Source organism: Psittacula echo, assembly GCF_963264785.1.
Source record: "Psittacula echo genome assembly, chromosome: 17".
NCBI lineage: Eukaryota > Metazoa > Chordata > Aves > Psittaciformes > Psittacidae > Psittacula > Psittacula echo.
The window spans coordinates 2,081,410-2,105,276 of NC_137753.1; the positions used below are offsets into that span (position 1 = coordinate 2,081,410).

General features: G+C 50.1%; 1 protein-coding gene across 2 annotated transcripts in view; it reads left to right on the top strand.

Annotated features, from left to right (window-relative positions):
• Positions 1-2,705: 2,705 nt before the first annotated feature.
• Positions 2,706-23,867, top strand: part of CAMTA1 (calmodulin binding transcription activator 1) — a 221,624-nt gene continuing 200,462 nt past the window's right edge. For both annotated transcript variants that reach the window (XM_080631333.1, XM_080631332.1), the window contains exons 1-2: positions 2,706-2,841; positions 12,158-12,276. In XM_080631333.1, the coding sequence (XP_080487459.1) occupies positions 2,817-2,841; positions 12,158-12,276 (144 nt within the window). In that variant the 5' untranslated portion in view covers positions 2,706-2,816. The remainder of the gene's footprint in view (positions 2,842-12,157; positions 12,277-23,867) is intronic.

Genomic DNA, 23,867 nt, shown 5'->3' on the forward strand with positions numbered 1-23,867 from the left:
TACTCCTGCATATAAGTAAGTGTGCCAAATGGGCACGTTAACCCACTTAACCAAACCAGAGCCACAGCTCCTGGGGAATGACAATGAAGAGATTGTTTTTTAAAGAACTCTTTTATTTCACCTCTTCACAAAACCTCCCGAACCCCAGACATGGAAGAGCAGCACCTTTATCAATTTGCTGTTATCACTCCTCATGATTCACATTGCAGAGACTCTGGCACATCTTCTTCCTTGCTGCTTATCAGCTGGTGGCAGCTCTGTGTGTGTGCCCCTGGAAAGGTAAGAGCGACCCAGTTCATTCTGAACCCCCTACGCACAGAATCTCTCTGCCTCAATAGTGATCAGACCTTTGATTTTTAAGTAGTGAGGAGCTGGGAAACTTGAAAGGTACCAGCAGCCCTTCAATTCAAATGGCTTCTTTCTTATAATTTTATTGCACAAGGAATTAAAGTATTTGGGACTTTGATGGCACACTTGATGGACAATCTATGTTCCAATAGCATCCGTAATATTCCACAGATCCCATTGCCAGAATCACCTATATGCTACCATTAACATTACTTATGGTTTCAGGTGTATAAGGTTCAGTTTCTTAGGGTTTTTTTACTGCTGATAGAAAGGTTTATATTGAGGAAGAGAAGCAGTTCATTAGCTGCATGGAGCACAGTTCCTACACTACTTCAGTAGCCCCTTAAGAACGCTGCCTTTGTCCTCATCCTCCACATTCTCATTGTCTTTATGGATCAGAAGGATCTAGAAAGCCAGACAGTGCTTCTGAAGACACTTGACAAAGCAGGTCACACACTGCTGTAGAGCCAAGGGAGGTTGTGTTCCATCTGGAAGTGGAGCTGCTGCTGCCCCATGCTCCTTCCCCAGGCTGTAGAGGCTGAGGGAACATTCAGCAGCACCAGAAACTCACCAGCCAGACCTCGTTGCTGTCATGAGCCATGGAAGCCAGTGAGAACTGCTCAGAGAGGACAGCGATGGACTACGTACACATGCAGCTGATCTGAGTTTAACGGTGTTTCTGGGTGATCTTATGGTCCAGTCCATGTAGAAAGCCTCTGGTTTGGCTCTTCCCAGAGCATGTAAGTGAATAACGCAGTGAGGGCTGCGCTCGTCTCCCTGGAAAGGAGGGAAGGATATTTGTGGCAGCAGTTGCTGTCTGATGCTTGCATCAGGAGATCAGCTTCCATCTCTTCACTGCAGAGATTCCCATCTTCAACTGGTATTCCTTGTTTGCCATAATGCAAACTGTGAGGAGCGCCAATGGTGTGGTTATTTCATGTCTGCTCAGCATCTTGGAAGGATATCCAAGGAGAGACATTCCCTAGAACTCATCAAGAAGGTGATGGCTCCTTGCAACTGGAAGAGCTTCCAGCATAGCTTGAACAGCTGAAGAAAACAATTGTCTCTTGATCCTGTAGCTGAACTAATGCCTGTGTGTGTTTATAGGACAGAGCATACGGGATTAGCCGTGTGACCGCCGGGAGCCAGTCGTTCTGGAGCCTCCTCCAATGTGCCTTTCATGCTCCATGAGATTAGCAGCCACTGAAAACAGGGAAAAGGAATTTTCCTTTCTTCTGCCTGAGAAGAGCCCCATCACCCTCCACCTCTTTCGTCTTGGCTCAGAAGTGGCTTAGTCCATAGCAAACAGGTCTTCTTTAACAAGTTCTGCTCCCATGAGGATCGGAGGGAAAATATCCTTTTTGGTGTTTAGTCACACACATCAAAGGAGACAACCGCTTGGATCTTCATTTGCGTGGCGCAGGCATTAGATGTGGTCCAGTTACACGAGCTCTGTGTGCGAAGGGATGTGCTGGGACATTCAGGCTCCGGGGCAGCGGGACAGGAGCTATTCGCTTGGGTCTTGGGCGACTCTTTAGCAGCCCCTCGCACCCCACCCCACCACCAGAGCGGGTCCGCTCCGCACAACGCGACAGCCCGTCACCCGTGAGGCTTCCTCAGGCTTTACACCTCGGTTCTCGTTGCCGTCACCAGCCCGTACCGAGCCTCGAGCGGCGCGTTCAGCCCCGCGTCAGGCCGCCCGCCACCGAGGGCTCCGGCTTCGGGGCAGCGCTGAAACACCGGGGAACCCTGCGGGGTCCAGGCCTGGCCCGGCTGGGGTCTCCGCTCGTTCCGTCCCGGCTCCGCCGCGGGGCTGCCCCGCCGGTCGGGGGGCGGAGCCCGCGCGGGGATTGGCGGCCGGGCCGCCGGGCGCGCCAATCACCGCCTTTGTTTAGGGTCACAGGGCGCGGAGGGGGCGTGGGCCCGCCGGGGCAGCCCGCAGCCAATGGACAGGGCAGGGGGCGGAGGCGCCCGGCTCGCCCTCCCCATTGGCCCCGCGCACGGTCACTCCGGCGGGCGGTGCTCGCTCGTTGGCTGCCGGCGCCGGCGGTGCCGTGCGTCATTCTGCGCGTCCCGCTTCCTCCGCGGTGCGATTGGCGCCGATGGCCGTCAGTCGCTCGGCGGCGCTTCCTGAGTGGCCGCCGCGGCCGTCAGTACAGCGCTCCGCGCGGCCCTCCTCCCCTTCCCGGCGCCGCCGCTGAGTGGCTGCGGAGCGTGTCGCTGAAGCTCTGCCGCGCTCTGGTTGGAGGGACGCGCTGTCAATCGCGCCCATCCCCTCCGAGCACCCGCCTCCCGCCCGCCGCCATTGGCCGCCGCGGGTGTCAGTGCGGCGGCTCCCCCAATGGGCGGCGCGGGGTGTGCGCCGTGCGCGCGGGGTGGCCGGCCCGGCGGCGGCAGCGGGAGGAGGCGGCGCGCGCCTGGGTCCCGGTCGCGAGGAGGCGGAGGAGGATGTGGCGCGCGGAGGGGAAATGGCTGCCGAAAACAAGCCGGAAGGTGAGAGCGCGGCCGGGGCCAGGTCCCGCTCCGCGCCGCCGGGACGCGCCCGGCCTGCCCGCCGGGCCTCCCCTGCCCCTGCCCCCGCCGCGGGGCGGTGGCGGCGGAGGCCGGGCCGCGCCGCGCGAAGTTTAGCGGTGGCGGCGGCGCCCCACGGGGCCGGGCCGGGGCGGTTGAGGAGGGGAAGTGAGGGGTGGGGGGGAAGGCGCGGGCGGGCCATGTGCGGCAGGCAGGCCGCGTGGCGCCGGGGCCGCGGCGGCCGGGCCGGGTGTCGGGCACGCCTCCCGCCGCCCGCCGGCACGTGCCCGCCCGCCGCCAACATGGAGGCTGCGGCGGCGCGGGGCGGCGCAGGGCGCGGCGCGGGGCTCGGGGCCGCCGCTCGCCGCTTACGGGGCTGGGCCCGCCGCCGCCGCCGCCCGGGGTCACGCCGCGCCGGGCCTGCTCGCGCCGCCCCGGCTGGCCCCCCCCGTTCCTTTTCCTCCCCTCCCCCCGCGGCGGCGGCGGCGGCGGCGCACGTGCCTCGCGGGCGCGCGCCCGTCACGAGCGGGGCGGCCTCGTCCGCGGCCCCGCACCGGGGCCTCCGCGCCGCCGGGCACGAGGCGGGCCGGGGGTGGGCGCTGCCGGGGCGGGCGGAGCGGCGCCACCCCGAGAGCGGCGGCCCAGAGGTGAGCGGCGGCGGATGGGGGGGACCCGGCCCGTAGCGGCCACGGGTGAGGTAAAGGGGATGGGGACGGGAGGGGTCCTGGGTGCCCAACTCCGGGCGAAAGTTACCGGCGCGGCGGGAGCCGGGGCGCGGCGTGTCCGCAAGGGGGAAGCGCTGCTCCGCCCGCGCGGCCCCCCCGGCGGCATCCCGGGACGGGCGCGGGCAGCTCCCGCTGCTGTTCGAGGTGCTCCGGGGGGGGGGTGACCGGAGTGTGTCCGGGCCGTCTGTGGGACGCGCTCAGGGCCCGCCGGTGCGGCTGCCCCGGTTGACGGGCATCGCCCCTGTCGACGGGCATCATCTCGGCATCGGTGTGAATGGGGGTCCGGGGCTGCTCGGTTCACAAGCGGTGCCCTGTGTCGGGGCCTCCATCTTATGGAGCAGGAGGTGGGAGGAAGGTCACGGTTTGCATCCCTCAGCCAACCAGCTGCCTAATTGAGGTCGGTAACTCGGGAATGCCTCATGAACGTATCCGGCACCGTTGGGCGCCCCGGGGAGCTGCGTTCATCGCACAGATTCCATAGCAAACGTAGTTCCTCTTTACTGGGAAGCCCTTTCCCAGGGCACGGTGCACTCATCCCATCTCCTCCACTGGGCGTTCGCTCCCAGTGCTTTGGGAACATCAGGATTTTGGTTCATCTCCTGTTCGAGCAGCAGCGGAGGCTCTGGCCGCAGGGTTGCACCTTGTCCAGCACGACGGAGGCTGAGCGCTACGGAAATGGACATTCTAAGTAGTGATAGTGACGATGAGCATTGTCAGCTTCGTGTTTTATGAATCTTTTTGATGCTTCCAGATTCATTGGTTCTATCTTTCCTGTGGTCTGGAAAATGCTGGCTTCATTCTCTTCTCATTTGCGCTGAAGTAGATGATGAAGTGCACCGAGGTGGTGCGAGGCCGCTGCTTGGCACAGGGAGGGAGGAGGGAATTGATGTCTGTCTGGACTTCACAGCTCAAACTGTGGCGTTCTGGTTCTTTCATGGACAAAAGTGCTGCCATCGAAGGACATTCGGGCTTGATTCTTTCTTTGGGCTCCCTGTGCTGGCGTACGGTGACATTTTTCCTAGGTAGAGCTGTACAGAGCCACACAGGTCAGTGCTCCTTGACTCCAAAGGTGATTTGTCCTTTATGCTCCTTATTTGATGCAATATTTGTCATGTTCTATGTTGGTAATTGGCTTTGGTGGGCCCAGACTGGTTGTGGTGGGCAGCTGACTGCTCTTGGCCAGGCAGTGGTGGGAGCTGCTGGTGTTCAGGCCGGTGGGGTTCCCGTAGTAAGCACCCGGAGCAGCTCCTGTGCTGATCTAGTTCTATGGTCTGCTCTCAAGGAGGTGAGATACAAAAAAAAATAAATTATTCCTTCGACTTAAACTCCTCCTGTCAGAACCTAATTCAAGGAATCATTCTAAACCGTGATTCAAGACAGGAGTTTCAGCAGTGGCACGGGTTCTGAGGAGAGAGCACAGACTGCTTTAGGTCTTGGTTGCTTTCATATTTACAAGCCAAGTGTAACTGGCAGTGGCAGGTACATGGTGTGGAGCAGCAAGGCTGTTGTTGGGGAGCATCTGCCCCATCCAGCCGTGGGGCTGTGGTGGAACAAGTTTCATGAACAGCTCTGCTGGCCTACTCGGCGTCAGGGGCTCCCTGTTGAGCTGCAGCCGAGGTGGTGGAGGATCTCATCAGTGCCCTTACTACAGGAGAGGCCTCTGCGTCTCTGGAATGGGGTGAATTTCCTCTTTGGTCCCATTGGGTGTGAAGGCCAAGAGGCTATGGCTGTCGTTGGCTGAGGGTTTGGGATCTTGTAGCTTCTGTGTGCACCTAAAGTGAAGCTTGAGGGTGGCTCTTGGAGGTGCCGGCTCAGCAGCTTGTAGCGCCCTGGACTCAGTGGGTTGGAGGTCTCCTTCCCATTGCAAATGTAGTGTTCTAAAAGCTCAAAATGGAAACTGTGCAAAGAGAACCTTTGTGCTTCCGGTTGCCCAGAGAAGCTGTGGCTGCCCCATCCCTGGCAGTGTTCAAGGCCAGGTTGGACACAGGGGCTTGGAGCAAGCTGCTCCAGTGGAAGGTGTCCCTGCCCGTGGCAGGGATTGGAGCTGGAGGGGCTTTAAGGTCCCTTCCAGCTCAAACCAGGCTGAGATTCTATGGTTTTACTTCTGCATATTCTCGTGGACCGGCACCAGTGATGCCCTCATGTTCACACCATGCCAAATTCAGTTACATGCAGTTGTAAAGTCTCTGCTGATTCAGGCTGGGTCCGCAGGAGGTGGAATGTCTCCACTAGAGCCGAGGGGTTTTGGCGACTGCTCGGGGTTTGTTGTGGAGGCTGACCAAGGTAGCGATTCCAGCTTCAGATGCTAGTGAATGCTGAGAGCCTGTTTGGGCAATGTGCCGCTTGAAAACAAACCAGTCCCCATTTGGTTGTTAAACAGCAAATATTTACTTCCCTCTGCGGAAGTGTTGCATAACGGTTTATTACTTGGACAAACCTGAGCTTGTTGGGAGCGTGACGGATGGGTTCTGCCACGCTCACCGCTGCTGTCCCATGCTGGGCTGTCGGGAGGAGGCTGGGCTGGAGCTCGCTCCAGCCACTCCTGGCCACAGAGTCTGCTCAGTTCCAGCATTTGTGTTGTCAGAGGTGGCGGTGAACCCCTACCAGTGAAGGGTCTGGTTCCTCTCGGAGGGCTGGACAGTGTCAGAGAGTGGACTCCAGTCACTTCTTCCAAACAGCAAGGAATTGTGTGTGTGAGGTCAGTTTGTTTGAGTACTGGTGGTGTTAGAACCATTTTACACATGAGATTCCTGATGTAAGGCATGGGGCTTGTTTAAAACTCCACTTTTACATCCGATTCCACGTCTCATTAATGATGTCCCCGAAAGCTTTGGTTCAAAGGGTTTTCAGGTTCTTTCCGTGGGGTTTTAAAGCTATCTCTGTAGAAGGGCTCCTACAGCTGTTGTAACTCAGACTTCATTTCCTGGGTCAGGAAACAGCGAGAGGATTATGTATAGGTTAAAACAAATGCTTTTACAATTTAATCTTTAAGGAGTTGGTGCTAATTTTATGTTTCTCGTGTTTTTAAAGTGCTCTTCTCAAACAGGAAGTCTTTGAGACCTGCTTCCAAAGGTGTATGTTGTCAGAGGAAGGGGAAGCAGCTCTCCTACCTGTCTGTCCAGGCAGCCTTCAGAAGGAGGCAGCTGGAATGTGACCTTCCTTTCCCGGTGTCCCTTCTGTCTCTGCTTCAGTAAACCAAATAGATCTGCAGGGATATAAAGCCCACAACAAGCCCAAACCTTTCCAGGGTGTGAGGTGAAGGGGGTACAGCACATTGTGGAGTTCTGTGCTGGTTAATTAAATCCAGCACTTCCAGCAGCTGCGGGGTTTCCTGCCTCCCTCTTCCACACCTTGCTGAGGTTTGGCTTTTTGGTTTCTTTCCCTCTTTTGTGTCCTGTTTTCACCCTCCTGCACCTCATCAGCTCTGCCGTGTGTGTGAAACCCCGTGGGTTTGGAAAGGTGAGTGCTGGTGTCTGTCTTAGCCCCAGCTTTTGGAGTGCAGCACATGTCCTCTTCCTAGGGCAGTGCTGAAGGTGCAGCTTCATGCTGAGCTATGGCATTGGGTGAGCAAGAGCAAATTCCAGGAACTCTGGCATGCTGCATCCTTCCCCTGCTCCTGTGACATCTTGGGTTCAAAGGGTTTGGGGTCTTTCCTGCCGGGTCTCTGGTGGGTTTCCAAACGCACACTGTCCACAGCATAAAAAAATCCCAAGAATAAGTAATATTTTCTGTGGTGGCGGCTGTCTGTGTGTAGGCTCAGAGTAAATTTCACCAGCCCCAGCCAATACTTCAGGACTTCTCTGAACGTGTTGTAGTGTTGAGAACATTTGCAGGATGGAAAGCACTATAAGGAGTGGTTAATTTTTACTGGGCACAACTGGTAATACCCACCCCTGCTCAGCTTCCTTGTGGTTGGAGAGGTCGATTTTTGCTGGGCCTCACTCACTCACAACGTTCATTTCTCCTTAGCTTCACTGTGGTTGATGATGGAATTCCAGTGAAGACCAAGGGGTGAAGGAGTCAATGGCAGGTCTAAACCAAATGAATTGCTGGCGACAGTGAGCGTTCTGTACAAAAGAGCCTGTTCGTAATGTTTAAACACCCTTTACCTCTCTTGTGAGGCAGTGGGGAAGGTAGCCAGCCCTAAGTCATTACTTCATCATAATGGGCTTATAAAACTTGTGTTTGTGATTTTATAGGCTTATTCTTTATTTCCAGTGTAGAACTGTGCACAAATCAGCAGCTGATCAACACCCATTCAGCCAGTTCTCTAATTATACGTTATATTGATAAAGTGTGCTAGTTAAATGGTCCACAGATCCGGATTCACCTCCCGGATCACAGAAGATTTAAGAACCAACTGAAGAAGGAAGGGGGGCACTGTTTGGAGAGGGGGGTCGAGCACAGACTCGCTGTGTGATTTGCTGTTGTGTGCTTTAAAGCTTTATGGCCCGTGCTGCATCCCTTGGGAGGATAAAGTGCAGGGAGCATGAAGAGACCCATAAAATCACGAACGGTTTATGTGGTATAATTAATATGGAACTTTCCATGAACTTCATAATAGTTGCACTTTCTTACTTACTAGCAAACCAGACACTCGTGTGAAATTAATCTTGAAGATTGCCAATGGAGCTTAAATTTGGGGCTTAAATACTGAATTTCTGACAAGATACGTGGCAGGCTGCTGTATTTTAGCATGTAGTTTCTGTGTTGTAGTTTCCAGAGGTGGCTGTGTGTGCCTTGGGAAGTGTGTTTGAAACACCCACCCCATGTCATTGCGGCTTTACTGATCCTCCTATGTGAGTGCAACTCTGCTCACACAAGCACTTTGTGCTGATGCTGGATGGGTCACCTGTGGCAAAGTTAATACAGGGAAGAAAGTTCAGGTGCAAACCTGGCCTTTGCATACTAACGTAAGTAAGCATTGTGGTGTGGCAGGTCCTTAACCACAGAGGAAGTTTTAGTTCTAAATTAATGTAAAGTACTGGCCCAGAGCATGCTGGCTGCTCTAAGTTGGGTGTGGGTGCTGAGCAGTGTCTGTCCTCTGGCTTCATCAGGAGATGCTGTGGTAGATGAATGGGTACATTGGGGTGACTAGAAATGACAGATGGGATTCGAGCCACAGGACAACTACTACGTTTTTGCTCTATCTCCCTAAAGGTGGTTTAATTGGAAGGATTTTGATGTTACTAGTGAGGAACATGGCTCCTCTGGAGGAAGGTGAGCTCTTGGTAGCCAGCCCATGGTGGGGATGGCAGATCTGGTGCTTGGGGATGTGCTGATGGTGAATGCTTTACAAGGGGAGCTGAGTGGCCGAGTGGGGGTGCTGGGGTGACCAAAGTCTGCTGGTAGCCTTAGTGCAGCCGGGAGAGCAATCCTTCTCCTCCTCTGTGCACAGCTTCCACTTCACCTCCATAGACCTTCCTCCATCTGGGAGTAGATGAGGAATGGTTCTGACAGGTGGAGAAGCGTGATTTATAGCAAATGTGGATGCATCACTTGGGACCAGGCGCTTTCTTGTTCTTATCCCTCATAGCTGGTTGGCCAACTTTGTCCTTTTCCAAGGTCAAACCTGTTTTAGAGGTCCCTGAATTCAGGATTCACTTCCCATAACATGATGACTTTGTGTCATTCTGAGCACAAGGCTGGAGGATGCTGTAATGAAAAGCCCATCATATCTGAGGCAGTTGTTGTTTTCCACGTTGGGGATTTTTCTGGAATGAAGAAATGTCATTGCTGAACGCAGGAAAGGGAAGGAAATGTGAGATGTAGTCACGTTACAGGGTGAGGAAAATGACCTTCCATGGCTATAATAACACACAGGTCCGAGATGCCGACAACAGGAGTTAGGAGGTTTGGAGTCAGCAAGTTCTGACAAGTTGCACCAAAACATTTTTAAAGGATCTATTATCCATAGGCGCTTTCTGGATTAATAATACTGATAATTGATGACAGTGGAAGAAAGTTAATAAAATGAGCTGAATAATTAGAGGTCTGCCAGCCTTGCACAATAATGGAATGAGTGATAGAGGACTTGACTGATACGGAGGTAAGGGAAGTAATACAATTAATGTCAATTAAAATGTGCCCATGGAAAATAAGCTGATGAGATGTAACTGGGGATGTAGTTTGGCTGATAAAAGCAATAATGTGTGCTGTAAAATACTTTGCTGCCTTAATGAATTGAATGTAGTGCAATGCAATTCTTTGAATGAGAAATGAAAATGGAACAAAATTAACGTGTGGAATATGAAGTAGGTACCAGCTAAATCAGGTGGTGGATCTGCACATAGAGATGGGAATGGCTGGGGGGGTGCTGTTGTGGTGGGGCTTTGTCCAGCGCCATTCTTTGCCTCAAGCAAGTTTGGGTCTTTGTGGACAACCCCAAGTGTTGCAGTGTAGGTGTTAGTGAAGCTCTGAGCGGCCAGGGTGGTGGGAAGTCTGGGGGCAACAACACAAGAAGGACGTGGAGCTGTTGGAGAAAGTCCAGAGGAGGCCATGGAGATGCTGCGTGGGCTGGAGCAGCTCTGCTCTGGAGCCAGGCTGAGAGAGCTGGGCTGGGTCAGCCTGGGGAAGAGAAGGCTCCTGAAGGGGAGACCTTAGAGCAGCTCCAGTGCCTAAAGGGGCTGTAGGAAACCTGGAGAGGGGCTTGGGACAAGGGCCTGTAGGGACAGGCCAAGGGGAATGGCTTTAACCTGCCAGAGGGGAGACTGAGATGAGCTCTTAGGCAGAAGCTCTTCCCTATGAGGGTGCTGAGGCGCTGGCACAGGGTGCCCAGAGAAGCTGTGGCTGCCCCATCCCTGGCAGTGTTCAAGGCCAGGTTGGACACAGGGGCTTGGAGCAAGCTGCTCTAGTGGAAGGTGTCCCTGCCCGTGGCAGGGGTTGCAACTGGATGAGCTTTAAGGTCCCTTCCAACACAAACCAGTCTGAGATTAAGTACAAAGGTGATGGTCATGCATCCAGAACATTGACTGTTAAAAAAGATGTGACTAAAACGCACTGTCTGAGGTAGTCAATGTCAAGCTGGAAATGTTAAAGTGACAATTAATGGAGAGACCCTTCTTCTCAATTTCTTGATCAGGTCAGTGAAGATCAGCACTGGCATTGGCAGAAGAATGGAGCTTGTTGATTGAGTCTAACGCAGTCACACAGGAAAGTTCCCAATAACTCAGGGAGCGCCCAGGACTCATAAATTACAGAGCAGCTCACGTTTATCATACACATCGCTGCTTTTCTTGTAAACTCATCTGCTGTGCTTGCACGAGTAGTTGATTTAACAGCATGTATATTGTTGAACTTGACACATCCAAGAGTATAATCAGGCTTTAGAAATACGAGGCTGTCTCGCTGCTGCTGCGCTGCTCCCTGCTTGCCTTGGTGGTGTGGGATGGGGCCTGGGGTTGCTGCAGGTCACGGGTGGTGTCTGTGTTGTGGGTAAGTGCAGAGGAGGTTTGTCATGACACCAGCATCTGTTTAATGACATGAAATGATGAGATGCGTAAAAAGAAAAAGTTAATATCCTGTTGCTGTGCACTTCCAAATGGGAGATAACTATACATCAGTTCTGTAGGGTAAAATGCCAATGGGTAAGGGGACTTGTCATGTGCCTTTGCCTGGTGTATCTCATGCAAGGTGTGAGGACAGTGCCAGGAGGCAGAGATGGTTTGGGAAGGAGAATGCGCAGATCTCCAGTGTCTTAGCCTGCTGCTCCAGTTCCCTGTTCTGCAGGGACCAATTTGGTCTGTAAACATGCACTGTGTGTGGATGCTCTGATTCCTCAGGTGGAGGCAGAGGGGTGATGGAAAGACACAATCAGGTTAATCCTTCTGGGGCTGTTACTGGACTGCAGGGCTTTTTGGGTCACCTTTTTGGATTTTAAGAGGAACTGATGCATTTTCTGCATATTTAGCAACAAAACAAGGAATAGTTCTGTATTCTTCAGTATTTCTGCTTTTGACCCCTGGGGTATGGGGAGGTCGTGAGGTTTCCATCCCTCTACCTCGTTTTCACATTGAGGAACTCCATTCACTTGAAGTGGCCCATGGAAAGAAAAGTAACCAGTTTGTAATGCGGTACAGTGCATTTTAGTGATAAATGAACTAACAGACCTTGAGTTGCATTTCTGCTGCAGCTTGACAAAATTATAGCAGGTGCTGGGGCTCTGTGCTTATTTACTTGCAAATCCTGTCGAGTGTGAAGTTCATTTATGCCTTCCCTGGCAGGCCGTGCTGCTGTGGGCATTGCTTCCCTGACATTGTGTCCCTATTGCCTGTAGAGTTTGTCACGGAGGGAAAGAATAAGCTAAAATAGGCAGAGGTGAGCACATGCACAGGCTCCTCATGTACAGATCTGAGAGGGCTCAGCTCCAACTTGACAACCACAAGGAATTAAACTGTACTTCTGTTTCTGAAATAAAGGTGTTACGTCAACAGAAAGCCATATTCCTGTGTGCAATGACCAGTTCCCTGCTCTCTGACAGGGGAACCGGTGGGTTTATAGGGCTCGTATGCAGGTCTCCTATGGGAACCACCTTTTCTGCCATGTGTCCATCACGTCTCTCCTCTTCTTTCCAGATGATCATGGGAACAGCAATGGCAGTCATGTAAAAATCTTTTTACCGAAGAAGCTGCTTGAATGTCTCCCAAAATGTTCAAGTTTACCGAAGGAGAGGCACCGCTGGAACACTAATGAGGTAGTTAAATCTCTTCTTTATCCTTGAACCTACCAGCTTGCTTGATGCTTAGGGACTGGTTCTGGAGTGTGCCGCGTCAGTAACAGAATATGAATTCCCTGGCTCTGGAACCTGTTGTGCAAATAACAAAGCCCTAGTACATGTTGCAAGTGAGCTTTAAACCAACTTGGAGGCAAATGTGGAAGTTGACTACTAGTATAGTAGGAGTCTAGTGCTCGTGTGTGTCTATGTCACTTGTCTCAGAGTCAAATCTTGTATCTTACTGCTGTGACTCAAAACTGTGTCAAATTAGATAGGTGTTTTGGTAGTGTGTTAAAAAAGGTGTTATCTTACTATGACTAAAGACTTGTGAGCGAAAAGCTGGTGAATGTGCTTTATCCTGGGAGATAACCAGCTGACTCCTGTCTGAGAAACCTGGTTAGGGACAGGGGACATGAGGAATTGGGTGTTGCATACAGGAATCCCTTTACCCTGACTGGCAGTTTGCACATCTCGTGTTAATGCACCATGGTTGGGTTCACTGAAACTAAACCAAAGCATTTAAAATCCAGGTGTGTGGTGGGCTGAGGCAGAGCTGAAGAACAATGCAGATAGCTCTGTGATCCCTGCCCTTGCTCCTGCTGGGCAGCAGGGCTGGAAGTTTCACAGCAATGCCCACAGCGTAGCTGTAGTTTTCAGTAGCACTGTGGGGAATCATTTAATAACAGAAGCCATCATCTAGGAGGAATTCCTGTGAAACTCCATGTAGTGTGTGCTTGTTGCAGACCTGCTGTTCTGGTCCCTCTGATGGAGCGTTCATGACATCTAAACACGTTAACAGAAACTGTACTTGTGAGTTTACTGACCACCAGTGCCAAGGTAGAGCACAGAGGCAGGTATGGATCCATTCATGTGTGTGTTTGCTGAGTGCAGATCAAACGTGAATCACTTCATATGGGTGTTTTCTAAAGCTGGAATCCTTTCACCCCCCCTTTTTCTGTCTTTAAGTTGAAGTCGAGTATCTATTTTTATCATACCAAGTCCTGTGACAGGATTCATTGGGTCTTTGGGGGAGTTGCTGGCATTGGCTCTTTTGTGTAGATGGTTTTTGTCTTGGGTCATTCAGATTGAAATGCAAATTGTAGAAAATGTGGGTTGCAATTTGTTCTGTGATGGCGTTTATACTAATGGGAACAGAGCATGGAGTAAGAGCGATTCCAGCGGCTCCACAAAATGATGTTTTGACAAAGACAGCTGAGGAAGAAAGCTCCCTGCAGAGGTTTGGGAGAGTGATGCTGCTCCTTGTTATTGGAAACGGCTTGTTGGGTTTTAGTCACATTTCTGTAGTATTTCTCTTGTCCTGGTTTAGAGCATTGTGTTTGGGTTTATACACATGGGCTTTCAGCTACTCTTTCTGAGCAGTGTTTGGGGCGTGCAGCCTCCCAGACTGTGGAATGTGGCAAAGGAAGTTCATCATGTAGCTGAAAACCTTCATTATTCATAAGCATAATGCAGACGGGAAAGTGTAGGAGCTCGGGAGGTGCATCAGGGCAGAGGGAAGGTCTGGGAGCCTGCCTTCTGCAGGAAGGGCTGGCATTCCAGAGAGGCGAAAAGTGAACTGAGCGGCACTGCTGGAGTCAGCTTGTCTCATACCTTAACTCTAGCTGGGTTGTTTGCTAATAACCCCAGATCACCACTGGCATGTTAAAATCCAAGACCAGCCCTCTTCTGTCCTCCTGGATGTCAGGTTTGTCACAGCCATTGGTGTCTGTCCAGAACCTGTCACTGCCCCGCCATGGGGACGAGGAGCTGGATCTGTACCTGGGTTGTCTCTGGTGCCGCCCCTGCCAGCGTGTGAGGTGTGGGTCACCGTTGCATTATTTAGAAGGAAGAGCCCTTCTTGTGACCAGAGTTTTGGCTTTGTGAGCTCAGAGAGAAAAAAGAGGAAAAAGAAAAAGGCAGAATCTTGTGTCTGGCTGAAATCTTGGCAAATCCGTGTTAATTACGGGGGAGGAGGGAGCTTAGCTTGCAGGTTTATTTCCCTCCCCACCCCCAACCTGAAAGTTTAATTCTGTTCCCTGTTACAAAACTGGAATTTTTCTTAGGGTATAATTGAATAATAATGTTGGACTACGTTTCAGAGTCATTCAGAAGGGAATCTGTTTTTTCAGCTGAGTACACAGGTGTTCAGTCTGTGCTGGTGAAAGCACGAGCTGTAAGAAGAAAAAGATGTATTTTGTACAGCAGTGCTTCCAGAATCTTTGTGTTAATGCAAACCCACTGGCACTGCTTGTGAGACATCACTGGGGAGGTTTAGTGAAAGAAAGAAAACACATGGAGTAACTTACGGATCTGAGTGTCTGTGACATTGGCGTCCGCCAGCCTTGGGACAAACCCGAGTGTCCCGTCTCGCAGGGCTTGTTCCTTCCTTTACCAGGGCATCGCCATGGAATGCAGCAAATAACTTATTTCTGAGCACTTCCATCTGCATCATGCATCTGTGCTGCTGTGGATCAGGTAATTGGGATAGAGAAAGTGTCCTCTGAGAGCCGGCTAGGTGGTGGTTGACTTTACACTTAGTAAAATAACGCAGTGAGCAGCGAGAGAAATGGAGCATTTCCAAATGCTTAGAACACGTTATCAAGGTGTTTGCTTTCCGTCAGCTTGTGCGGTTTCAACTGATATGTTTGATAGAACAAGCTGTCATCTCGTCTTAAATCAAGTTTATAGTGGTTTTATATTTCCTAGAGAAGGAAGCGCTCCTTCTAATTCAGGGTTGTTTTTTACATGAGATAGAAAATCATAAGTTTAGCCAAGCAATTTAATTACAGATGTACATTTTCTGAGGTGCCTGTGAAGGGAACGTGTGCTTATTCTTCTTGCTCTGGGGGGAGGACACACAGAGGGTTTTCATACAATTCCTCACCTCAGGATAAATCACTTAATTGCCAGGAAATTCTGCCGTGCTCTTGGGTGGTGCTTGTCCTTTGCTCTGACCACTTTAGTGCTTGTGAATGTGGATCTGGTTAGGATGCAGGATGCAGGAAATGCATCCTGGGTCTGCTGGGAAGTGACCGGGTTGTCTGGGAGCAGCAGTGGGTGCCGGGGCTCAAGGGTGCTGGGGTAACCTTGTTTCCGTACAGCGCTTGCCAGGTTCAGGATTGCAGCTTTGAGCAGAGCTGCCTTTCATTAATGGAGTTGGCAGCCGCAGTCATTAATCATCCTGGTAAACACTTAATGACACGGGACGAGGAAGAAGAAAAAGTTAAGCATCGGAAATGGAAAACGCTACCTAGGGCTTTTGTTTCTGACAGGTTCTGTATTTACAGGCCCTCTTGGGCAAAGCCCAGAATTTCCACCGTAGGAAAGCCAAGTTGTAATTGCTTCATGTGCTGAGGCTTTTCTGGAGGGGTGAGGCAGCAATGCCCCAGTTCCAGTCTGACATCCAGCATCAACCTACTACATATTTTAGGCTTAGCTATTGCTTGGTACTGTGCAAATAAGTGCAACTACAAAACTGTATGGAGCATTATTTGCATGGGAAGGGATTCCGTGACGATGCTGCGCTGGGCACCTTGAGTCACGTCCTCGCAGACATCTCTGGTGTGCTCTCACAGTTTTGCTTTGCTGGCACAATGGTGACATTCTCCTCTTCTGCTTGACATCGAGCTATTTCCTGCCTCTTCTCTAAAGCACAGAGGAGATGTTGAAGGTTTGGAGAATTGCCTGAGGGACTGGACTGGTTTGGGAAGCATTCACCCATGCCAGTAGAGAGTGGGTGCAGGCAATGCGTTGTCTGTCACTTGCTACCCCAGTGCCCCCTCAGCCCCAGCAGCTCAGTGTCACAGGCAGCTAGTGACAGGTTTGTTCATCAAAGTACCACTCCAGGTAGGGACCAAGCAGTGCGACCTACTGCTACTTCAATTTAGGTTTTTAGATGCTTTAAAGCGCCTTTTAGAATCAACTGCTATGTCTGAAAACTTAACACACCTATTTGTTTTAAGGCTGCCCTGCACGGTGTGGTGTATTGTAACATTTCCCTATGTTACCAGTTCATCCCTTACTTACTGGAGTACCATAATGTATTCTGAACTCGTGGGACTGGCTGTTGCCATCACTGTAGTCATGGTGAGGAAGTGTCCAGGTCGCAACATCCCCTCTGCAGCGTGCCAGCAAGATGGCAAAGCTCTGGCAAGCAGCAGTGCTCACTAGTTTCCTGAGGACTGTAAAGTTACTCAGTGTGTTTTGTTTAATGCTTTCCATTAGGCTGGAGTTAATTCCAATGTGTTTCTCTTAAGCGCGGTTTCCTGAAGGCAGAGGCCGCCGGAGCACTTAGAGCTGGAGCCTCCTCGTTCCCGCATCGGCTCAGGGATCTCTGCAGAGCAGTGGGAGTATTTAACTCTGACTAATTGCCTGCTGCCCTTGTGATCACAGAGTAGGAAATATTATGGTGCTGTTGGTGAGTGCTGTTATTAGAAGTTTGTTGCTCCACTCCTGGCATGCGGGGTTGCTCTTGGGTTTTGCTGAGTTGGGGCTGGAACACGTTAACATAAGGGTTTGTGGGGGACAAGTGCCTTTCCCACATCCCACCCGGGTTTGTCATGAGCTCACTGGGTTCTTGCTGCACCAGTTTTGAGTACCGCACTTCCCAAAGCGTGTCCATCTTCACAGCTGTCAGCAGAGATGTAGGAAAACCCAGGTTCTTTAGAGCAGAAGAAAAACCTCTGGAAGTGAAATGAGAAGGAAGCAACGCTTACACGTTACTGGGGAGAACAGAGCTGGGAGTAAACTGTTAGTACACCTGACTGATGCCGTCTGGCAGGCGCGGGCGGCTCTCCTGTGCCTGTGATGATGAGTTAGGGAAGGAGATGGAAATTCCTCTCTAACAGCAGCACTTCATTATGGGTTTATTTTGTGAAATTAATGAAATTCTGCACTTTGCTTAATGCACAAAGCAGGAAATGTGGTGCTGGCTTTGCCGCTGCAGCTTCTTAGCCGGGTTTGCATAATTAGTGACTGTTGTGAGCAGGCTCTATGGTTCCACACAATGGGAAGGTTGCCCTTCCTGGCAGTTTGAAGCAAGAGCACTCATACCTGCCACGCTGTTTGTGCTCTCAGAAAGGAGCTTCCTCATCCTCCCCTTAGGAAAACCCACTTTTTTCCTTCCCTTTTGTCAGTGTTGGGACTGACTCTGTAATTCCGTAATGATAAGTCTGCAAAAAGGGCTGATTTAGCAGTTCTGTGCAGTTGCTGCGACCAGGCTGAATCCTGTTAAGCACAGCAGACAGATGAAATGCATTGTTTTGGGTAATGTTCTGCTCTCCTGGTTTGGTGGAGTTGGTTGTTGGTTTTTCTGTATCCCAAATAAATTCAATTGAATGAATTAAATTAACTTTTTGTACACTCAGTGATAGCTAAGGAATCTTAATTAGTTTTAGTATATTATACACGCAGGATAAAATGCTGCTGGTATTTAACTCGGGCTGTTTGTTATTAGGAACTTACTGAAATACCTCTGAATATGTTTGATGCTTCCTAGCTGTTGGGTTGGAGCCTCAGCCCTGTTTTGAGCTCCCAAGGCTGCGTACTGGTACCGGCTTTGTGGTAGATGTGCCTGCACATGGAGATGGAGCCGCCTGTGCTGGTGTTTGGGAAATGGCTGTGCTGGTTCATGTGCTGAGTGGGTGAGGACAGTCTTTGGGATCAGGGATAAAACCTCTTGGGGCTATTGCCATGTCAGGCACCTCTGGGTTCCCCTGTGCCAGTGAGTGGGAATGTGGGTCCAAGTGCCTGCTGTCTGCAAGCAGCTCTGAGCACTTTGTCTGTCGTATACTCAGCACAAGTAAAGCCCCAGGCATCATGGATTGCTCTAGGAATGCAGGAGAATAAGGTGGAATATTCTTCCCTCCAGTTGATTAACCTGGTATGCTTTTCCTAACCAGCATCGTCTGTTGGGGCTCATCCTTAATGGCACGTGGTTACTCTGGAGTGTAGTACCAAAAGAGAACATGGAATCTGGTGTAGAGGGAATCAGAAGCTGGGGTTACCAGCCCTGCAAAGCCTTCTTCAAACATGAGGGAATCAACAGAGTGCACTAACTCAGTGATTATTGAGCTGGTCATCTCCAGAACACCCCCAGCAGTGGTGGGTACCACTGCATGGCATGTTTGGTTCTCTGCCTTGCCCAGCGCTGAGTAAAACGAGTTGTACTTTGTGCTGCATTTTACAAGGGAAATGCTACAGCAAAGTCAATTTGCAAAGTCAGTTTTAGTGTCTCTCTGCGAGGGGCTGGTGTGTATAAACACAAATGAATTGGTCTCTGGTCAAATGAATGGGAACTGAGGATATTGTATTTTGTCAGTGGTTGAAATCCTGTCTTCTTGGTCTCGTGTTTGCTGCTTCCAGGGGTGGCGGTTTCATTTTGAAGAGAAAAATTGGGATTGAGAGGGAAAAGAAAAACTGGATATGGAGGAAAAATCAGTGCCAATAAAAGCAAAGACTTTATGTAGGATAGAACTGAACAAAAAGGACTGAGTGAAATGGGTTTGTGTTCTGCAAAGGCAGCAGGCGCTGGGGAACAAGGGTTTCCAAATTGCTTTCCTTCAGAATGAGTTGTCTTCAAACCTGTTGTGTAACCCGTTTCATGGATCAGCCTCGGCACGCGGGTGAAGTAACAGAGAAAAGCTGGATTTTGGGTTCGGGTCACAAAACCGGGAATTGAGAAATGCTGGGAATAATGGTGAGAACTTAGTTTTAACTCCAGCATGTGGCAGTAATGTCAGCAGGAGAGTTTTGGATGCTGCTGCTGCTGGGGATGTAACAACCACAGAGCTGGCTGTGGTACTGGTATGGTGGGAGTGAGGTGCTATGTGTTCTGTGGGGACATGTGCAGGCAGGTCCCATCCCTTTGCCTCTGAACACAGGGGTTTGCTATCACTTGGTGGCTGCTTTGCCTTAGGACACAGTTTTGGGGGGTGGTTTGTTTCTTACCTTTGAGCTTGAAGCTGGTTTTGCCCAGATGAGAGGTTCCCAGAGCTGAATGCCTTGGCTGGCAGGGAAGAGACACCACAGTGAGGAGGGATGTGGTGCCCTTGGTGCTTGTCTCTTCCTAAAGTTATCTGATGTAAATATGATGCGCTCTGCATAAATTTAGGATAGATAATTGACTGCATCTCGCTTGGAAATGGGTACCAAAGGTTGTTTTATAGCTTGTGTGTAATTGAAATTCCAGGAGGAAAGGCCTTTGTCTCGGTAACCACATTTGAATTACTTTTTTATTGTAGCTTTAAACCCGTGCGTTGGGATGGTTGGGATTGGTGTGTGTGGGGGCAATAGCTGCAGGGACAGAGAACAAGGCAAGAGCAGGGAATGCAGCGGTGGTGTCCTGACCCGAGCAGCGGTCCCCTGCCCCGGTGTGGAGGTGCAAAACCTTCCCCAGGCAGGTTACAACACAAAGTAAACCAGGATGAGATGCGAGACGTCGGGGGGGCTGACGGCGCTGCCGGGGGCTGTGTGTGGTGCGAGAGCTGTGATGTGCTTCCATGGAAGGTTCCAGTTGTACTCACTGAAGCTCCTTTGTTTTGCAGAGATCTTGATGCAGACGCCCTTTTGGATTTCTTTTTAATAATGTGTGACCCTTCACCTTTGATCCCCTGACCTGCATTACTTTGGTAACCATTTCATTTTTTTAATTTCATTTCATTTTTAATTTTTGGTGTGCAAGCTGTAACATTTTCATCGTTTTAAACTGTAGCGTTCTGTGACCTCCCCAAAGGTCTCTCTTAGTTTTTCTTTTGGAAGCTCTGTAATGTTGGCTTTTCTTGAATAAAAACCTATTTCAGTTGTTAAAATAAAGTATGTCATTTCCATTGGCTTTTGTTTCTTTTAAGTTGAACTGTGTCTTTGTTTTCTGTTTATTACCTTATTTTTGACCTGTGTTCTCCCAGTACTTTCAATTTATTTTGATGTTTCTGTACATCTTTGGTTTTCATTTGCATTTCTCTGCTGTTCTTTTGGTCAGTCAAACATCTGCTGTCTCCCCCCACTGCCCAGCCACATCTTGATAGCTCAGAGAAACAGAAGGAGTGTTTAAGATGCTCTTGTGACTAGGAAATACTCTTTACTTGTTCCCTGTCCTGGAGATAACTTTTCCTGACCATCAGCTTGAAACGGATAGCCGTTTTCGTAAAAGATTAGGCTTTAGACCAAAATTAAAATCTCCATTGAAACTCAATTTACATTTATTTTTACATTAGCACTGAAGCCAAAAGGAACGTTATGGATACTCTGAGCTGTGCTATAAGCAGGAGTGTGCTCAAAGCAGCGCTGTTGTGTGTACACAGGGTAGTAAAGCCCCCGAAGTTTAGGAGCTGTTTCTTTCCGTTTTCCTATGGAAGGGGTACCAGCACGTAGGGCAGATTTTGGCCACATCCTATTTTTGTCTTGTAAATGAACACATGAAACTCATGGAGCACAGCCCACTGAAGTACAGATTATTTTTTAAGTGTCTCATTATTTTATTCTCTAACATTTAATGCTGAAGTTTTAATTGCACACAGATGAAGCTGCTAAATGAGCACTGAAATGGATTTAGGTCTTCTCTGAGCCTTGTTGATGCTTATAAAACTTTATATCGTTCATTAGAGCTGCAGATTAAAATGGCAGTGAGCTGTCCATGTGCTCCGTGGCGGCTCCACTGACCCTGCTGGCTGCTGCCTGTGGCCCAAAGCCTGTCCCTTAGGGCTCAGGGGCTGAACTCCTGGGCACTGGGACTACACCAGCATCACCAAGGGCTGCTTCGATAAAAGCATCTTCTAGTTTTAGTTAGCATCCATGCGTGAGAGGATGGTACTTCCAGCACTGATCTTGGCGCTTCAACAGCGAGCTCTCTGTTTTTAGATTGCCCTTGGTTGTGTTTTGCAGAGTCACCTGTTAAATAACGTGGCAGGCAGTGTTCCCAAAGTGCTGCTGAGCAGCAGCTCCTCTGTGCTGGTGTACATGTCGCTCTGACCCAGTGGTTGGGAGCTAACATGGGCGATCACAGCCTGCATCAGGGCTTGAAGCGTTCAGGTGGTTCTTTACCCCTCCTGTTCCAAATTTTAGCTCGAAGAGCTTTGCAGGCCTGGAGTCACCAGTTCTGGTGTACAAGGCTGCTGCTCCTACATGGAGCATGTTTTGGATAGCTGGGATTTGGCTTTTACTCTGGTTTTAATGCTGCCTGTCAGCCTGAGAGGTACAATCCTCCAGTCACCTCAAGCTATTTCTCCACTTCAGAACTGGTTCTTAAAACCCCGTGGAAAAAAAGTACTTATTTTGCCCAAGAAAACTCCTTGCAGACTGTTTTCCTCTCCCTGTAACACCCATTTCGCAGCAGCAGCAGCAGTCAGATGTGACTTTCAAGGAAAGCAATTTTCAAACCCCTTTTATTTAGACATCTGGAAGCCGAAGGGAATCTCCCTGCTCTGTGCAGAGGGCTGGTGTCAGCAGCCTGCTGCTCCAGCACAGAGCGAGGGGAAAAAAACCTGATGGAGTAAAACTGTCTGACGCTGGGAATTGGAGTCAATAGTATACCAGGGAGGTTAAAAGATGGGTAGAACTTCTTGTTTCAGGAGATTTATCACGTCCATCCTGCCTGCTTTCCATAAGGTAAGCACTCTTAGTGGTGGAAGTAGTTGGCTTTATCTCTCGAGGTGTTGGGGTGACATAGGCTGGTGCATGCTGCCTTTTCCCTCATCTTTCCAAGTGTTCTGTTAGATGCAGATGGTTATTCACAGAGATCAGTGTAATGAGTACAGATTATTTCTGTTCAGCTATTGCCTGGGCTCCTTGGGTGCTCGGGCTGCTGAGGAGGGAGGAGGTAGAGCCCTTGGAACGGGAAACAGGAATTGTTCTGTTTCCTGCATAAACAACAGTAAATATTAGTAAGAAAAGCTGCTTCATTTACATGCAGTAGCATTGCCATTTACCCAAGCTTAAAGTCTGCCTTTGGGTGTCTGATGCAGTAGATAATATCAGCAACAGTTGTCCCTTCTATGGCAAGGGCTGATGGAGCCTCATTCGTTTCATGGAGCTTGTTTTTCACTGAACTAAAATACATGTTTGCTTCAGACACTTAATCAAAGAACTACACAAATGCTGCGCAGTGTTGGCAAAGCAAAGCATTTGTCTGTTTAAATATTAAGAGAATACCGAGAGATTTGTACTTGCTTACGAGGTTTTTCTGTTATTCAGAGCCAGAATATTGATAACATCCATTCCGGAAGCAAGTCTTGATTTTGAAATGAATGCAATATCTGCTTCTGCTTGGAGGGGTTTCTGTGCTAACCTTAACATAAGCTAATGGCTGAACTGAAATACTTGGCACCTTTACCAGACTTAGAACATGGCATGTCTTGCAGCTCAGGTATTGCAGCTGGGGCTGGATTAACGTTAATCTGTGTGTGCTGTTTATTTAATAGAGCAGTGAGCACTGCAGCCTGGACTGCTGCAGAAAGCAGCTGGATCGGTCACGCAAGCCAGCGCTGGGGTTTTACGTTAATAAACTCATCCAGATGTGCAGGATGAAGTGTGCAGGACAGGTCCCCAGTGTGTGCCTGAGGAACCACAGGTTTCTGTACCCATACACTGAGCAGAGGGGCAGCCGTGCCCCACTCCTGTACTTTAGGGCTGGTGGCTTCCGGGGAGAACCTTGGAGGGAAGGGGAGGAATGCTGCTGGGTGGGTTTCCCAGGCTTGTGGCCCTGCTTGTGCTCTGTGTGCGTATTGTCTGCCAAGTCCTTCAACTGAGTTACTGCTCTTGCTTTAATCTTTACGTTCTGGAAATGGGTGAAGGTCTTTGGTTGCTGAAGGGGGGAACCTGCCCTGGCTCCGTCCTGTGCTGCTGCTTTTACTCTGCTTACGGAAGTAGAACTCCTGTAGCCACCGAAACCCTGCGTTTGGCTTCCTGTGTGTGCTGGAGCTTAGGGCCCTCTGCCTGTCCTTGGCTCGTAGCTGCAGACCTTGGGTGAGGAAACACTGGGTGATAAAAATGTGTTTTTATTTCTTCTTCAGGTCTGGCTTGTCTGCTTTTCAGCTCTTCTAGAGATTGGAAATTCCAGTTTGTGTTTATTTTCTCTGGATTCCTTCCCACAAGACAGAAGTGAATTCAGCATGGATTGTTGGGGAGAGCCTTGGCTGGGAATAAGGATAATTGCAGTCTCTGGCTGTGCCACAGATTTACTGATGATTTCTTTTTAAGTTATTCACCTGCACTGTATCTGTTTCCTCAGCTGTAAAATATGGGTAATTACCTCCATTGTAAAATGTTATGGGGTCTGCTGGTAATTATATGAACGAAGTGCTAATTACAGTGATTATTACTTGGACCTAGCCTAGATCTGGGTGATGTTCCTGTTGTATTGAACATATGAAACAAATACTACAACTTGTCTCCATTCTTTGCAAGGGGCTGGGGGAGAAGGTGCCGTGACACTGGGATGTGAATCCCTGAGGGAAGTACTGCTGCTTTCCCACCCAATCCATTCACTCCCCATCCTCCTTGGTCTTCGTGCGGTAGCGGGGCAGTGGGCTGATGAGAGGCGAAGAAATTACTAATTCAGTGCTTGGATCCACGTG